Genomic DNA, 14,199 nt, shown 5'->3' with positions numbered 1-14,199 from the left:
TCAAAAAGTTTTGGTATGTCATTTCTTTGTTGTCATTTTCTTTAAATTTTCTATTGTTTCTGTGGAGTGTTCTTTGGCCTACAAAATCAAAAGATGAAGTTATTTAGTTTCTAGTTAAATTTTAATTCTTTCTTCAAAAGTCATTGATTGAATATAATTTTTATTGAATTGTCAATAAAAATATGTTCAAAATTTCTGCTTTTGTTCATAAGGTTTTTAATGTAGTTTTATTTACTAAGTTTATGATACATTGTAAAAAAACCAAACCCCTAGAATTGCTAAAATACCACTTCTTTTATTTAACAAATGACTTCAGGTTAAACAGGTTATATCACTAAATAGCCTTATGTTTATTTGAAGAGCCCAAGAGGTTATTCTCCTCCCTCTTGCTGAACTTTGATCCAGCAAAAACAATTCATTATTTACCTCAACTTAAAGCAACCAGGAACTGGAATACTGGCAAGGATGAAATTCTTTCTTAAATCTGAGTAATTTTTCCTGGTCTGATGGCTACAGAGAATATTATGTTTTCTAAAATGATTATAGAACTTTTAGTTTTGCAAATCTTGGGTCTATCCGTGGGTGAAGTGAATAAACCATTGATCCATTTTCTGAGGACAGACAAGACTGAAATCCTGCTTTACACAAAGACAGAAGAAGCATTAAGTGTGAGGTCAAGCTACAAGAGCAATGGGCCAAACAGGAGCTATCTTTCTGTATATTTAAAAGACCCGGAAGTGGCACAAGTAGTAAACGTGACCGAGATGTCTTCGGAGGTTACAAACTTTAAAATAAACCTACTGACAAAGAGAGCAGGTGAGACAAGCTTAACCATTCAGCTATGGGATTTTGTAGGTGGGCAAGACAGACTCATTGAAGAGATAAAAGATATCCAGATCAAGGTAATCTTCAAACAGAAAACAGAGACTCTCCTCCAGGCACCTTTGCATTTTGACGGCTATGCCCTAATGCTGATTTTACCAGTGATATTGCTTAATAAATGTGCGTTTGGCTGCAAGATTGAAATGGAGACACTCAAGATTGCATGGAAGAGACCTTTACCAATACTTCTTGGTGCAGCTCTACAATTTTTTGTCATGCCATTCTGTGGATTTATTTTAACTAGGGTTTTGGCATTATCTCAGGCTCTTTCTTTCGGATTTGTCATGACTTGTACCTGTCCTGGAGGAGGTGGAGGCTACCTCTTTGCCTTGCTTCTGGAAGGTGATATCACTTTGGCCATCGTGATGACTTGTGCTTCAACATTATTAGCACTGATAATGATGCCTGTAAATTCCTATATTTATAGTAGACTGTTGGGGCTGCATGGTTCACTTCATATTCCTGTTTCTAAAATCATGACAACCCTCCTTTTCATAGTTATACCAATATCGATAGGCGTTATCATTAAGCAGAAAGTACCTAAATGGTCTAGCTACCTGGAGAAAATAATTAAACCTTTTAGTTTTGTATTGATGTCTGTAGGGATATATTTGAGCTTCAAGATGGGATTACTGTTAACAAAAACAATTAACTTGGAGGTATTTTTCCTGGGACTATTAGTTCCTGCTTTGGGTTTGTTGTTTGGATACTCTTTTTCTAAAATGTTTATGTTGCCTCTTCCAGTTTGCAAAACGGTTGCTATCGAAGGTGGGGCATTAAATAGTTTCTTAGCACTGGCCATTATTCAGCTTTCTTTTCCACAACAGAAGGCAGATTTGGCATCAGTTGCTCCTTTTACAGTAGCCATGTGTTCTGGCTGTGAAATGTTGTTTATGATTCTGTTATACAAGGCCAAGAAAATTATCGTTCTAAATGTAGAGGATGAAAAACTAAAATCTTTTGTCTAATAAAAATCAGACAAGTATTTACTGAGCACCTGTCAGGTATTCGGCTCAGGAGGGAATAAAAATTAATATCAGAAACAGTCCTAGTCTTTGAGAATCTTTCAGTTTGGTTAGGAAATAAGAAAAAAAAGAAGAAACACTACAAGACCTAAATAAGTGTTAAATATGTAGGATAGCAGATAAAGGCTGTAAGAGATCAAAGGAAGATGAGTTTCCATAGGAATTCAGAGTCAGAGCAGTCACTACAGCTAAGGTTACCGTAATCAAATCAAAAGAAACCAAACCAGACAAAAAAAAAGACATAAAGTGACATAGTAAGTTACTTAGTAATGTACAACTGACCTTGTGATAAAACACTGATGCAGTTGAATACCAGCCTGGGTAGTAGCTTTTCTTGAAAGGTTAGACAGAAAAATGGGGTTTGAGCTGGACCCTTTTGATTCTCATCTCCATCAAAAGAAAACATTTCGGGGGCAGCTAGGTGGCGCAGTGGATAAAGCAATGGCCCTGGATTCAGGAGGACCTGAGTTCAAGTCCGATCTCAGACACTTGACATTTATTAGCTGTGTGACCCTGGGCAAGTTACTTAACCCTCATTGCCCCACCAAAATAAACCAAACCAAACCAAAACAAACCCAAAAAACAAAAAAAGAAAACATTTTAAAATATTTTATAATTTTGCATAAATGAATCTTTTATCATCTTATATTGCCTTAAGTACCTACTATGCAAACATATAGCCCTTTAAAGTTTGTAAGGCACTTTGCAAATATTATTTCCCTTTGTCCTCATAACAACTGTAGGTGGTAAGTGCTATTATTATTTTCATTTTAGAGAAAACTGAGGCAGACAGGTTGAGTGACTTGCCCAAGGTCATACAGCCAAGTGTCTGAGGCCAGATTTGAACTCGGGTCTTCCTGACTTCAGGTCCAGCACTATGTCCACTAAGTCACATGATTACCAAATGAAATAATGTCCACCTTGAATTCCAGTACCTGTATTTCAATACATCACATACAGAATTCATCCTCTTGCCTCAAAACTGCCTCCTTTTCTACCTTTCTTCTATCTATAAATGGTGCTGACTTTTCTCTTTGTCATCTAGGCTTAAAGTCTTGATATTATTCTTGCTTCTTCCCTCTCCCTCACTATTTCCATATTCAATCTATCTACAAATCCTACAGATTTTAGCACTGTGACATTTCTCATAGTTCTCTTTTACTTTCGATTTCCATGGTCATTACTGCTCTATTTTGTGCCCTCATTACCCATCACCTGGTTATATTTCAAAAGCTTCCTATACATTTCTGCCATGTTAATCTTGCTAAGTTATGATATATGATCATCTTAGACTCCTGTTTGAAAACCTTCATTGGCTCCTTATTGTTTTTCAAATAGACCCCCAAATCCTTAGTCCAGCATTCAAAACTCTAAGAACCTTCCCATCTAGGTATGTCTCCTATTTTAATCCAAATTAGACTATTGTGTTACTGTGGTCTTTTGGGTCTCCACATCCTTTTGGTTCTATCCCCTTTCCTTAGAAGGTATGATGACCTCAATATTTTTCTTAAAATTCTATCCAACCTTCAAAGTCCAGATCAAATCCCACCATTCATCTTCCTTGGTACTCCAATGACACTTTGTTTCTATTTTTTCCATGGCATTTGATATAGTAGATAGCAGTGAAGTCAGAAACACCTTGGTTTTAATACATATTTGTTGAATGAATAAACAGCATTGGTTATCATATATGAGTAAAAACCAGAATAGGATCCATATTTAAAAGTCTATTTTTCTATAGAACAAGCTCTGAATTTTGAGTGGGAGTAATTCCTATCTCTTCTAGCTGTCTAGTTTCTTTCAAAGGATTTGGCTCTCAAGGTATGCCCATGCTTAAAACAATTCATATATTTAGCCATAGTAAAAAATGTTACCATTAAGTCTCTGCTAATGATTGAATATTTCAATCTGACAATTAGGGATGGTATCAAGAACTTACTAATAGTTTCTACCAGCATCTTTCACCATTTTACCCATAGTGTCATGTAATTCCTAGTTTTCTTATCACATGACAAAAGAATCAAACACAACTATATTTCCCATCTCATGTAACCATGGAAAAGAGATTACATACATGCCCTACTCAGTCAGTCAATAAACATTTATTGTCTACTAGGAGCTAGGCCTTGTGCTGAGTGCAAGTACAATGAAAGGTAAAAGACAGCCCCTTACCTCAAGAAATCACAGTCTAATTGGGGAAACAACATTTAAACAACTATATACATAAAAGCTATGTGCAGGATACATTTTAAATAATCAACAGAAGGGAAGCTTCCTGTAGAAAGTGAGATTTTATCCGGAACTTGAAGGAAGCTGGGGAAGCAAAGAGGTAGGGATGAGGAAGGAGATCATTCCAGACACATGAAATGGTCAATGAAAATGCTTAGAATCAGCCATTTTGTTTGAGGAATAACAGGGAGGTCAGTGTGTCACTAAATTTCAGAGTATGTGAGTGGGGGGAATGTGTAAGGTAAAAGATGCCTAGAAATAGAAATGGGGCAGGTTGTGAAGGATGTTGAGTGCCAAGCAGGATTTTATATTTAATTTTATATTTAATCTTGGAGAGGGGAGAAAGTCACTGGACTTTATTGAGTAAGGGGGAGGACACAATCAATCAGTCAATCAATAAACGTTTATTAATCCCTTACTATGTGCCAGGCATTGTACTAAGCACTGAAGACAAAAAAAAAAGGCAAAAGACAGTCCCTGCCCTCAAGGATCTCATAATCTAATGGGGGGGGGGGGGACTGTAGTCTAGGAAGATCACTTTGACAGCTGCATGGAGGATGGACTGAAGTGGGGAGAGACTTGTGATAGGCAGTCTATTGCAATAGTCCAGTTGTGAGATGATGAAGACATGCCAGTGTGAGAGTAGTGCCAAAGTAGAGCCATATTCCAGAGATGTTATAAAGATAAAATCAATAGGATTTGGCAACAGATTGGATATTGGAGGTGAGAGTGAATGAGGAGTTGAGACTGGGTGACTAGAAGGATGGTGGTATCCTCAACAGTAACAGAGAAGGTAGGAAGAAGGAAAGGTTTAGGGGGAAAGAAGAGTTCAATTTTGGACATGTTAATTTTAAGATGTCCACAGGATATTCCATTCAGGATGTCTAATAAGCAGTCAGAGATGTGAGGTGTTAGACTGGAAGTCAGGAGAGAGGTTAGGGCTAGACCGGTAAATCTGAGAGTCATCTGTATAGCATCCTTTGGAGCTAGTGAGATCAACAAGTGAAATAGCATAGAGGGAGAAGAGAAGAGGGCCCAGGATAAAGACCTAGGGCTCATCCATATTTAGTGGATATGACTTGGGGGAAGAGCCAGTAAAGGAAACTGAGAAGGATTGGTCAGATAAGTTAGGAAAAGAACCAGGAGAGGGTAGTGAGATGAAAACCTGGATAGAGATAGTATCAAGGAGTAGAGGGTGATCATCAGTGTCAAAGTCTGCATGCAGAAAGGTCAAAAAAAGATGAAGATTGAAAAAAGGCCATTAAATCTGGCAAATAAGAGATTCTTTTTTTTTGGGGGGGGGAGGGCAATGAGGGTTAAGTGACTTGCCCAGGGTCACACAGCTAGTAAATGTCAAGTGCCTGAGGCCAAATTTGAATTCAGGTCCTCCTGAATACAGGGCTGGTGCTTTATCCACTGTACCACCTTGTTCTCTCCCAATTAAGAGATTCTTAAAGACTTTGGAGAAAGAGTTTTGGTTCAATGAATGCACAAAAATCCAGGTTTATTAAAAGATAAGTAAATTAGGAGGTGATTATTTATCTTCCAAAAAGGATTCCTGGTTTGCTTTATGGTATTCACTATAAAATTTCTTTGAATAACAACTTTTCAGAACAACATCTCATTGAAATGAGACTTGGGAAAATCTAATTACTATTAGGATTAGATAATCTTTAATGTTCCTTTCAGCTCTATATTGTATTATTTTTGTGTAAAGAACTTACACCTCATACTACATCTCTTAACTTCATGTTAACTTATTGGCTGTTCCTCATACCTGGAATTCTCTCCCTCCTTACTACTGCCTCATGGCTTCCTTCAAGACTCAGCTAAAATCCTATCTTCTGCAGGAATTTCTCTTTCTTTCTTTCTTTCTTTCTTTCTTTCTTTCTTTCTTTCTTTCTTTCTTTCTTTCTTTCTTTCTTTCCTTCTTTCTTTCTTTCTTTCCTTCTTTCTTTCTTTTCTTTCTTTCCTTCTTTCTTTCTTTCTTTCTTTCCTTCTTTCTTCCTTCCTTTCTTTCTTTCTTTCTTTCTTTCTTTCTTTCTTTCTTTCTTTCTTTCTTTCTTTCTTTCTTTCTTTCTTTCTTTCTTCTTCCTTCCTTCCTTCCTTCCTTCCTTCCTTCCTTCCTTCCTTCCTTCCTTTCTTTCTTTCTTTCTTTCTTTCTTTCTTTCTTTCTTTCCTTCTTTCTTTCTTTCTTTCCTTCTTTCTTTCTTTTCTTTCTTTCCTTCTTTCTTTCTTTCTTTCTTTCCTTCTTTCCTTCTTTCTTCCTTCCTTTCTTTCTTTCTTTCTTTCTTTCCTTCTTTCCTTCTTTCTTCCTTCCTTTCTTTCTTTCTTTCTTTCTTTCTTTCTTTCTTTCTTTCTTTCTTTCTTTCTTTCTTTCTTCTTCTTCCTTTCTTCCTTCCTTCTTCCTTCCTTCCTTCCTTCCTTCCTTCCTTCCTTCCTTTCTTTCTTTCTTTCTTTCTTTCTTTCTTTCTTTCTTTCTTTCTTTCTTTCTTTTTTGCAGGGCAATGGAGATTAAGTGACTTGCCCAAGGTCACACAGCTAGTGAGTGTCAAGTATCTGAATCTGGATTTGAACTCAGGGCTGGTGCTTTATCTACTGCGCCACCTAGCTGCTCCCTGCAGGAGTTTTTTCTTGCTCACCCTCAAGCCTATCTCTCTATTGAGTTCTCTCTGAAATTCCCTTTCATTTACTTTATATATCTTGTATATACATAGCTGTTTAAATATAGTCTCCCCCACTAGCATATGAGCTCTTCTGATGGCAGGGACTGTTTTTGTTTGTGTGTGTGTGTGTCTGTCTGTGTGTGTCTGTGTCTGTCTGTCTGTCTGTCCCCAGCCTCTTAACATAGTCCCCGGCACATACTAAATTCTTAAAAAATGCTTGTTGACTGATTGACTGATTATACCCAAGTTGGCATAGTAGAAAGGCCACTACTAGATTTGGAGCCAGAAGACCTGTATTCCAATTCAGACTCTATACCATATTCAAGTTACAACCACTTTGGTCTTGTTTCCTCACTAATAAAATGAGGATGGACTAAATGATCATTAATAACATTCTAAAAGGGTATTGAATGCAGGGAGGGAAAGCACTGTCATCTTGAGTAGATCAACAAATCAAGTGGTTATTTATGATTATGCACACTGGAGCAATTTTCCACTTTAAGAAGCAGTAGAGTATCTGGGAATTGAACTTGAGACTTCAAAATAATCCAAATCATCATCATTTTATATTCTTTTATTGGTGTGTCATAGTGGGTTACTTATTAACAGAGATATGTGAATTAAATGGGAGTGCACTTGGTTAAGTCACTATTGATTGTATACTCCCAGACCCATAGAATTTTATCTGAGATATTCTTTCTGATTAATGGCATAAAGCCGATTTAATGAATCAGTTTTTGTGCAGTCTATTTTACATAGCCAGGATTCATGTTACAAATGAAGGCCGTCATATTTTTTTCATAAGGTTCTTTCTAGCATAAGGGCATTATACTACCACATTTACTCTTATACCAGGATAAAGAACCTGTTACAAGTCTTTAAGTGATTAGACAGACAAAAGCTTCAAACCTGTTCCTGTAAAAGGGACACCCACACAGATACATCAAATTAAAACAGCTAGTAAGTGTCAAAGGCCAGATTTGAACTCAGGTCCTCCTGAATCCAGGGTGCTTTATCTACTGTGCCACATAGCTGTCCCCAAATTAGAACTATTTCAATAAAATTTTAAGAAAAGAGTAAATTGAGGCAGATCTCCATTTATTAGTTGGAGCATGCTACTTGTCAATAAATGGGTCCATGCCTTGCTTCCATTTTTGCCAAAGACCCCAAACAAGAGGACAGTTCCCCTTATGTAGGTTTTTGGAGAGATTAGAACAAAAATAAGAACAGGGGAGATAACACCATGGAGTTAAGGGCAACCTGAATGGTTGCAGAGCTGAGGTGCAGGGAACATGATTGGTTGAAAGCTTGGTAAAGGGGGCTAACAACACCTCTCCTTGCCCCCTTTTCTTATGAGACTAAGAAGTGCTCTTTCTTTGAGTTCAGGTGAGAGATAGTGGCCAGCAAACCAGACATCTCTGAGGGATAGCTTGGCGGAATAAATATATCAGGCCCAAACTCCCTTGCTTTCTCACACATTCTACAAGGTCAGCTAAATTCCTTGAGGCAGGAGAGCTGGAGTTTTAAACTTAACCTACTACAGGCCACCTCAACTCAGAACTAAGTTCAGAGACAAAGAACCATGATTTAAGCAGTTACAGGGCAAAATCAATTACAGTTATCCCTTCCACATTCCAACTTTTCCTATCCTGTTTATCTATCTATCTATCTCTATATCTATATCTATATCTATATTGTGTGTTGGCATACAAAATTAAATGGGAATTTGGGGGAAGTTTTGCGGAAGCCACAGAAAACATGCAAAGGTCAGTCAGTAGATGACACAGAGAAATTTTAGAAACTCAGATGTGCGTGAAATATATATATAGTATTGTATAATATAAACATATTTTATCTTTTTTTGTGGGGGGGGGGCAATGGGGGTTAAGTGACTTACCCAGGTTCACACAGCTAGTAAGTGTCAAGTGTCTGAGGCCGGATTTGAACTCAGGTACCCCTGAATCCAGGGCTGGTGCTTTATCCACTGCGCCACCTAGCTGCCCCCCATATTTTATCTTTTAATACCATAATAATTCAGACTTCTCTGGTTTGAAGGGAAGGCTAAAAATTTTTAAGTGGATTTTCCAGATCCAGGGGGTACCATCTTTAACCCCCACCACGATGTGGAAGGGATAGCTAGTAAATAGACCAATAAGAAAACTATATAGGATTGATCTTAATCTTTTCAGAACTGTTTTCAACCTCCCATCTGGAAAAATAATTAAGCCACTTTAGAAATCTCAGGGACAACTGAAGGGAAACACATTCATATTTTGCGTTTAAATTAAATTTCCTTTTTTGTACAGTATTATATAAAGATGAAATGTGGTGTAGTGGAAATAGAACTGATGTTGGGGTCATAACCAAGTACAGTAGGGTTCAAATTCTGCCTGACATTCAATGCTCGTGTTACCATAACCTCTTTGATACATATTCACTACAGATGATGAATGAAATATACCTAGAATTGTAGGGGAAAGGGCTGAAAAGAATTTCAGAAACTACACAGCACTTTCAATAATCCTATAATGTTCCCTGCCACAAAAATGCATTTGTTTAATACTATATATTCCCAGTAATGTTGTATTGTAACGATTGGAATGACGCCACCTGCTGGAGACTTACCATAGAAGAGTTCCACCCATGAAGCGAAGGTCTTTGAGGGCAAGACCAGGAGTCTTTTCTTTGGTGTCAGGAAGTGACGGGGGTTAGTGGGAGGAGAAAGGAAGAGACTGGCGCTTGGTCTCACGCTCTTTCCTGGGGATGCTGGTGGAGAAGGCAGCTAGAAATGCGCTCTCCCTTTAATAGGAATCTAGGCCTTTCTTCTCTCTTTATCAAATTCTTATTCTCCTTAATAAATGCTTAAAAGTCTAACTCTTGCTAAAGCTTATAATTTATTGGCGACCACTCACTAGATATTTTAGACAGTTTAGCTAGAATTTTTTTTTTTTTTAGTGAGGCAACTGGGGTTAAGTGACTTGCCCAGGGTCACACAGCTAGTAAATGTTAAGTGTCTGAGGCCGGATTTGAACTCAGGTACTCCTGATTCCAGGGCCAGTGCTCTATCCACTGCGCCACCTAGCTGCCCCTGTTTCGCTAGAATTTTAGCCCTTAACAGTATCATTATGAATCATTCAATACAATTCCATAAAAATAAAATTTGTAGGTAACCTTAAGAGAAATAAGTAGAAAAACATAATGGGTTTGTGAGTAGGCTGAATATGATCAGTGATGATTTGGTATTCAAAAGTTGTATAAAATTCATCAAGTATGATTATTACTTAAGGTAGGTAATGGGGTATAGAATAAAGATCAATGGATTTGGAATCAGAGGACTTCAATGTGAATCCTTGTCTTTGCCATTTACTACCTGGGTGACATAGGGTAGGTAAATTAGCTTCAGTTTCTTCTTCTGAAAAATGTTAGTTTTGGGCTATACCATCTGTAACATCCCTTCCAGCTATAAATTTGCCACCCCATGAATAAATAAGAGGTAGACAAATTATGCAACAAATAGATCCGAAGTCCAAGAGCAACACCAATATCTACAAAATTTAAAAAGATCTAAAAGGACCTTTGTGTGTTGAGAGGATTTTCTGTGGGTGACTTACAGAAAGACAGGTAGGAGAAAGCATATAGAATTAGAAGGCCCACATGGATGGTAATCTATATTAGTAAAATGAGTGTTCATAGAATTACAACAGTTTTAAGGATGAATGACTGGCCAACACACTGGGAGACTTTATTTAAAAAACAAAACACAAAACAAAGGCTCATTTTCTACTCTCTCATAGGATCCTGTTTAAATCTGAAGCTTAGGGCATGAGGCCTCAGAAAAGTAAAGATAAGGTATTATTTATTAAGAGATCTCATTGACTCCAGGAATAGATTTCATTTCCAGCATGCAGGTATAATAACTAACGACAATGCTGAATTTAGTTGCTTTTTGTAAAAAAGGAAATTCTGGAAGGCAATCATTGGATGGGAGTAAAAGCATTGTTCAATAAAATAAAATTTCCTGTGCCAGTTATGAGAGGAAAACAACCTCTGCTCAATAATTCTCTGGAACTCAGTAGAGATGTGTTAAAAGTACATTTATTCTCATTCTCTCAAGAATGGACACTTGCTAATAACTACAGCCAGCAAGTGCAAGTGCAGAGAGTGAGGGCTCGAAGGCCCCTTTTTAACCCCTACTCCCTGACTCAAAATGGACCCTCCCCTTGTTCATTACTGGCCAATTATTTAAGGGTTACAATCTACTCAGGAAATCTAGGTAATATAGAACCCAGTATTCTTACCCCTAATTTCCATAATTATTCTTTGGGTTCTCAGCCAATGGTGGAGGTGACAGAGGGACATTTCTTCAGTCCCTTATAAGGACCAAGCCCAGAAGAGGACCTCATTGAGACCAGCTCAGGGCTACTTGAACCATGTGATCTGTTTGCCAGAGGGGAGGGAAGGGGGACTGAGACTTTTGTCCTCAAATAGGTCTGGAGGAGTGTAATTTGAATGGTGATGGTTATATCTTTATTGAGAGGAGACAATTACGACCACTGTATAGCTTATAACTTAAGCTACTAAAACTTAAAACCTCACTAAGACTTTTAGGACACCGAGTATTTATACAGCACTTTTTACTGTCTGGCTAATTTTGTCCAGAAAACCAAAGCAGTTATCAAAGAAGAGCCAGAGTATGTAAATTAAGCAGATTAACCTCTCAAGGAATACCAATTCCATTTTTTGCCATATGACACAAAAGGTCCCTCAAACAAAGCATCTGGTATTTTCGCTGATCAGTTGTTCACAAGTACCTAAGTAATAACATGTTTTGAGCAAATAACTTATGACTGACTTGTAAAGAATTAATTGTTATTTGAGGTTTTTATGCCTTGGTGCACACTGGCCTGGGGCTCTGCAAATAGCACAGTGCTCCACCCACTGGTTGTAGCTGTTGCCATGGTGCCGGCACCTCATGTCATCACCACCACTCTGGACCCCTACACGGGCCTGGCAAAATTATAATGATTGGAAGCCTAGTGTGGCCAGACAATTGGTTGGGGTCTGTGTGGGGTTTTGGGGAAAGGGAAGAATTTGCCATTCTAGCTGGAAGCTGGAAGTTGATAGGAGCAGGGCTGTGTATTCTCAGCTGATTCCTGGGCGATAGTATTTTTTTTTTCAGGTTGTATAATTTCCCTTTCCCCTTTTTATTTCCTTTCCCTTGATCCTACTGATCCTGTTTGTGTTTTTTTAAGTTCGTTCTTGTTAAAATAAATCCTTTTCTGTTTTGAGGGAAGCTGCCGGTCTCCTTCCTTGCCCCAATATTGCAGCGAGCCGCTTAGCTAACACTCCTCAATTAAAAATTGGTCCCCCACAGTCTTATTTTTTGTTTTATTTGCATTGCTTATCATACTATTATAAAGGGCTGCTGAATGAGTATTGGGGATGAAACCACAGAACTATGACACCAGGAAACTGGATCTGGAAAATATTCCTTCATCAAAGAATTACTTGCACACACAATCCAATCAAAATTTAAGTAGAAATTTTTATTATTTGGCACAAGGGGATATGGTCAGGAGAAGTCTGAACTTAAACTCCTGGGGAGGAGCAGAGTTATGGCATGTTCCTCCATCAGCCAGAGTAAAGACAATACTTTTATAGGGCATAGACAGGGATGGGGAGATAGACTTAAAACTGAAAAGTTACAGCTGTTTGGGGAGTGAGGATGCTGGATATTGGGAGTGGGATACATGAAACAGTAAATATGTCATATTCCTAATTTAAGATTATTGTCACTACCTGGTCCTAATCACTTAGCAAGCACATCTGGCCCAATTAGGCTCCTGCTATAAATGTCAAGGCACCCAACTTTCTGGGATGGGTCTGCTTTGCTATCTGTTTGACTAACCACTATCTGGTTAATTAACTGCTTTGCTTTTCCAAGGAAAGAATACCTTCTTACTGACCCCAGCAAGCTAATCAACTGTTTATTTCTTATGGTCACAGTATACTCCTCTTGGCCAGAGCATCCCTAATTGGACCCAGGCCTACTAGGCTACCACAGGGATGATACTAATACTACTAATATAATAATAATACAAATACTAGAATTTATATTGTGTTTTAAGGTTTGTAAAGTCTTTTAAAATATGGTCTCATTTTGGCTTCACAATAACGCCAGGAAGCAGGTGCTATTATTATCTCCATTTCAAAGCTGGGGAAACTGAGGCACCCAGCAGTGATGGGACAAGCCTAAGGTCACATTGTGAGCAAGTAAATGTCAGGTGGATTTGAACTGGGTCTTAAATGAAGGAAAAGCAAGGAGGACCTAAGGGAGAAAGTGACTGAGGAGGGGGCCGATAAAGGATGGCCAGAGGAGGAATGGAGAAAAGGAGATTAATGGGTAAGGAGCACAACGGGGAGAGGCCAGATTGGGGCACTTCGGGCAAGACCAGCCGCCTTCAAACAGCCCTACATGCGCCTGGGCCCCCTCATGGACTCGGGAACATTCCAGGGAGAAGGCGGGACTTCCTGTCCTGAGCATGAACAGTTTCCGATCCGGAAGAAAGGATTCTAACGGCTTTAGAGAGGGGCGGCTGGAGGTTGAGACTGGTAGGTGAGATTCGGAGCTGTCTTCGCCACCCTCCTCTTCCTCTCCCCTCCCAGCTGCCAAACTTTCCCCTCCTCCCCAACTCCGCTTCATGTGGCATGAGGCCTTCCTTGCTTCCTCCTTCCCTTCCCCCACCTCTAATTCCCCCCTTCCCTCCCCGGTGCTTGCGGCCAGATTCCGACGCCTGCGCACTGGGGATGGGGTCGGCCCGCGGGGCTATACGCGGCGAGCGGAGGAGGGCGTGACGTCTGGACCTAGGAGAAAACTGGTTCTGACCCGCGGTGATGGGGGGTCTGGAGGGCAGGCGGGCATGAAGTGGGGATCAAAGGCAGCCTGGAGCTACGCGGGATGGGGGTGTGGGGTGTGGTAGGGGAGGAGGGAAAGAGGAGCTAGACAGCAATAAATCCGGTCTGTGGCCCGCCCTTACCCCACCTTTGTCCTCCCAGGCCTGCCCTGCCCCGCCCTTCCTGGCTCCGTTGCCTAGCGACTGGTGAGCTTTTGCCTTGGTGGGGAGGCGGGGTGGGGACGAACGGCCCTCTCACCTCCTTGCCTACCTCACCGCCCACCTGAGATACTGTGGAAAAGACTCCTGAGTTAGCACCTTAGGGCAACTTCTTGGTCTGCAACTTTTTTTTTTCAATTTGTGTGACCTTAAGACAAGTCTTAAATTCTCTGGGCTTCAGTTTCCTTAAGTGCTTACGTTTTTGTCTTTGTATCCCCCCGGTTCCTTGCATACAGTAAGCATTTAATAAATGCTTGTTGAATTACTGAATCTTGTGTCTTAATT

General features: G+C 39.4%; 2 protein-coding genes across 7 annotated transcripts in view; both read left to right on the top strand.

Annotated features, from left to right (window-relative positions):
• Positions 1-432: 432 nt before the first annotated feature.
• Positions 433-1,927, top strand: SLC10A5 (solute carrier family 10 member 5). Its single transcript, XM_043976536.1, has one exon. It carries the CDS (start codon positions 507-509, stop codon positions 1,848-1,850), a length of 1,344 nt encoding a protein of 447 aa, XP_043832471.1. The 5' UTR covers positions 433-506; the 3' UTR covers positions 1,851-1,927.
• An 11,395-nt stretch (positions 1,928-13,322) lies between these two features.
• IMPA1 (inositol monophosphatase 1) overlaps positions 13,323-14,199 on the top strand; it is a 32,479-nt gene continuing 31,602 nt past the window's right edge. Inside the window, exons 1-2 of one of the 6 annotated variants that reach the window (XM_043976460.1) lie at positions 13,588-13,680; positions 13,859-13,902. The gene's annotated coding sequence lies outside the window, so the exon portion shown is untranslated. Of the gene's footprint in view, positions 13,415-13,564; positions 13,681-13,851; positions 13,903-14,199 lie in introns of those variants that run through there. The other 5 variants (XM_043976464.1, XM_043976465.1, XM_043976462.1 and 2 more) reach the window with 5 other exon arrangements.

The sequence above is a fragment of the Dromiciops gliroides genome, chromosome 1, assembly GCF_019393635.1.
Source record: "Dromiciops gliroides isolate mDroGli1 chromosome 1, mDroGli1.pri, whole genome shotgun sequence".
Classification (NCBI taxonomy): domain Eukaryota; kingdom Metazoa; phylum Chordata; class Mammalia; order Microbiotheria; family Microbiotheriidae; genus Dromiciops; species Dromiciops gliroides.
The sequence above is the reverse complement of the archived record's forward strand: the minus strand, read 5'-3'. Positions and strand labels throughout refer to the sequence as shown.

Excerpts from the sequence above, each read along its gene's own strand:
- SLC10A5 (XM_043976536.1), top strand. The coding sequence starts at position 507 with ATGGCTACAGAGAATATTATGTTTTCTAAAATGATTATAGAACTTTTA.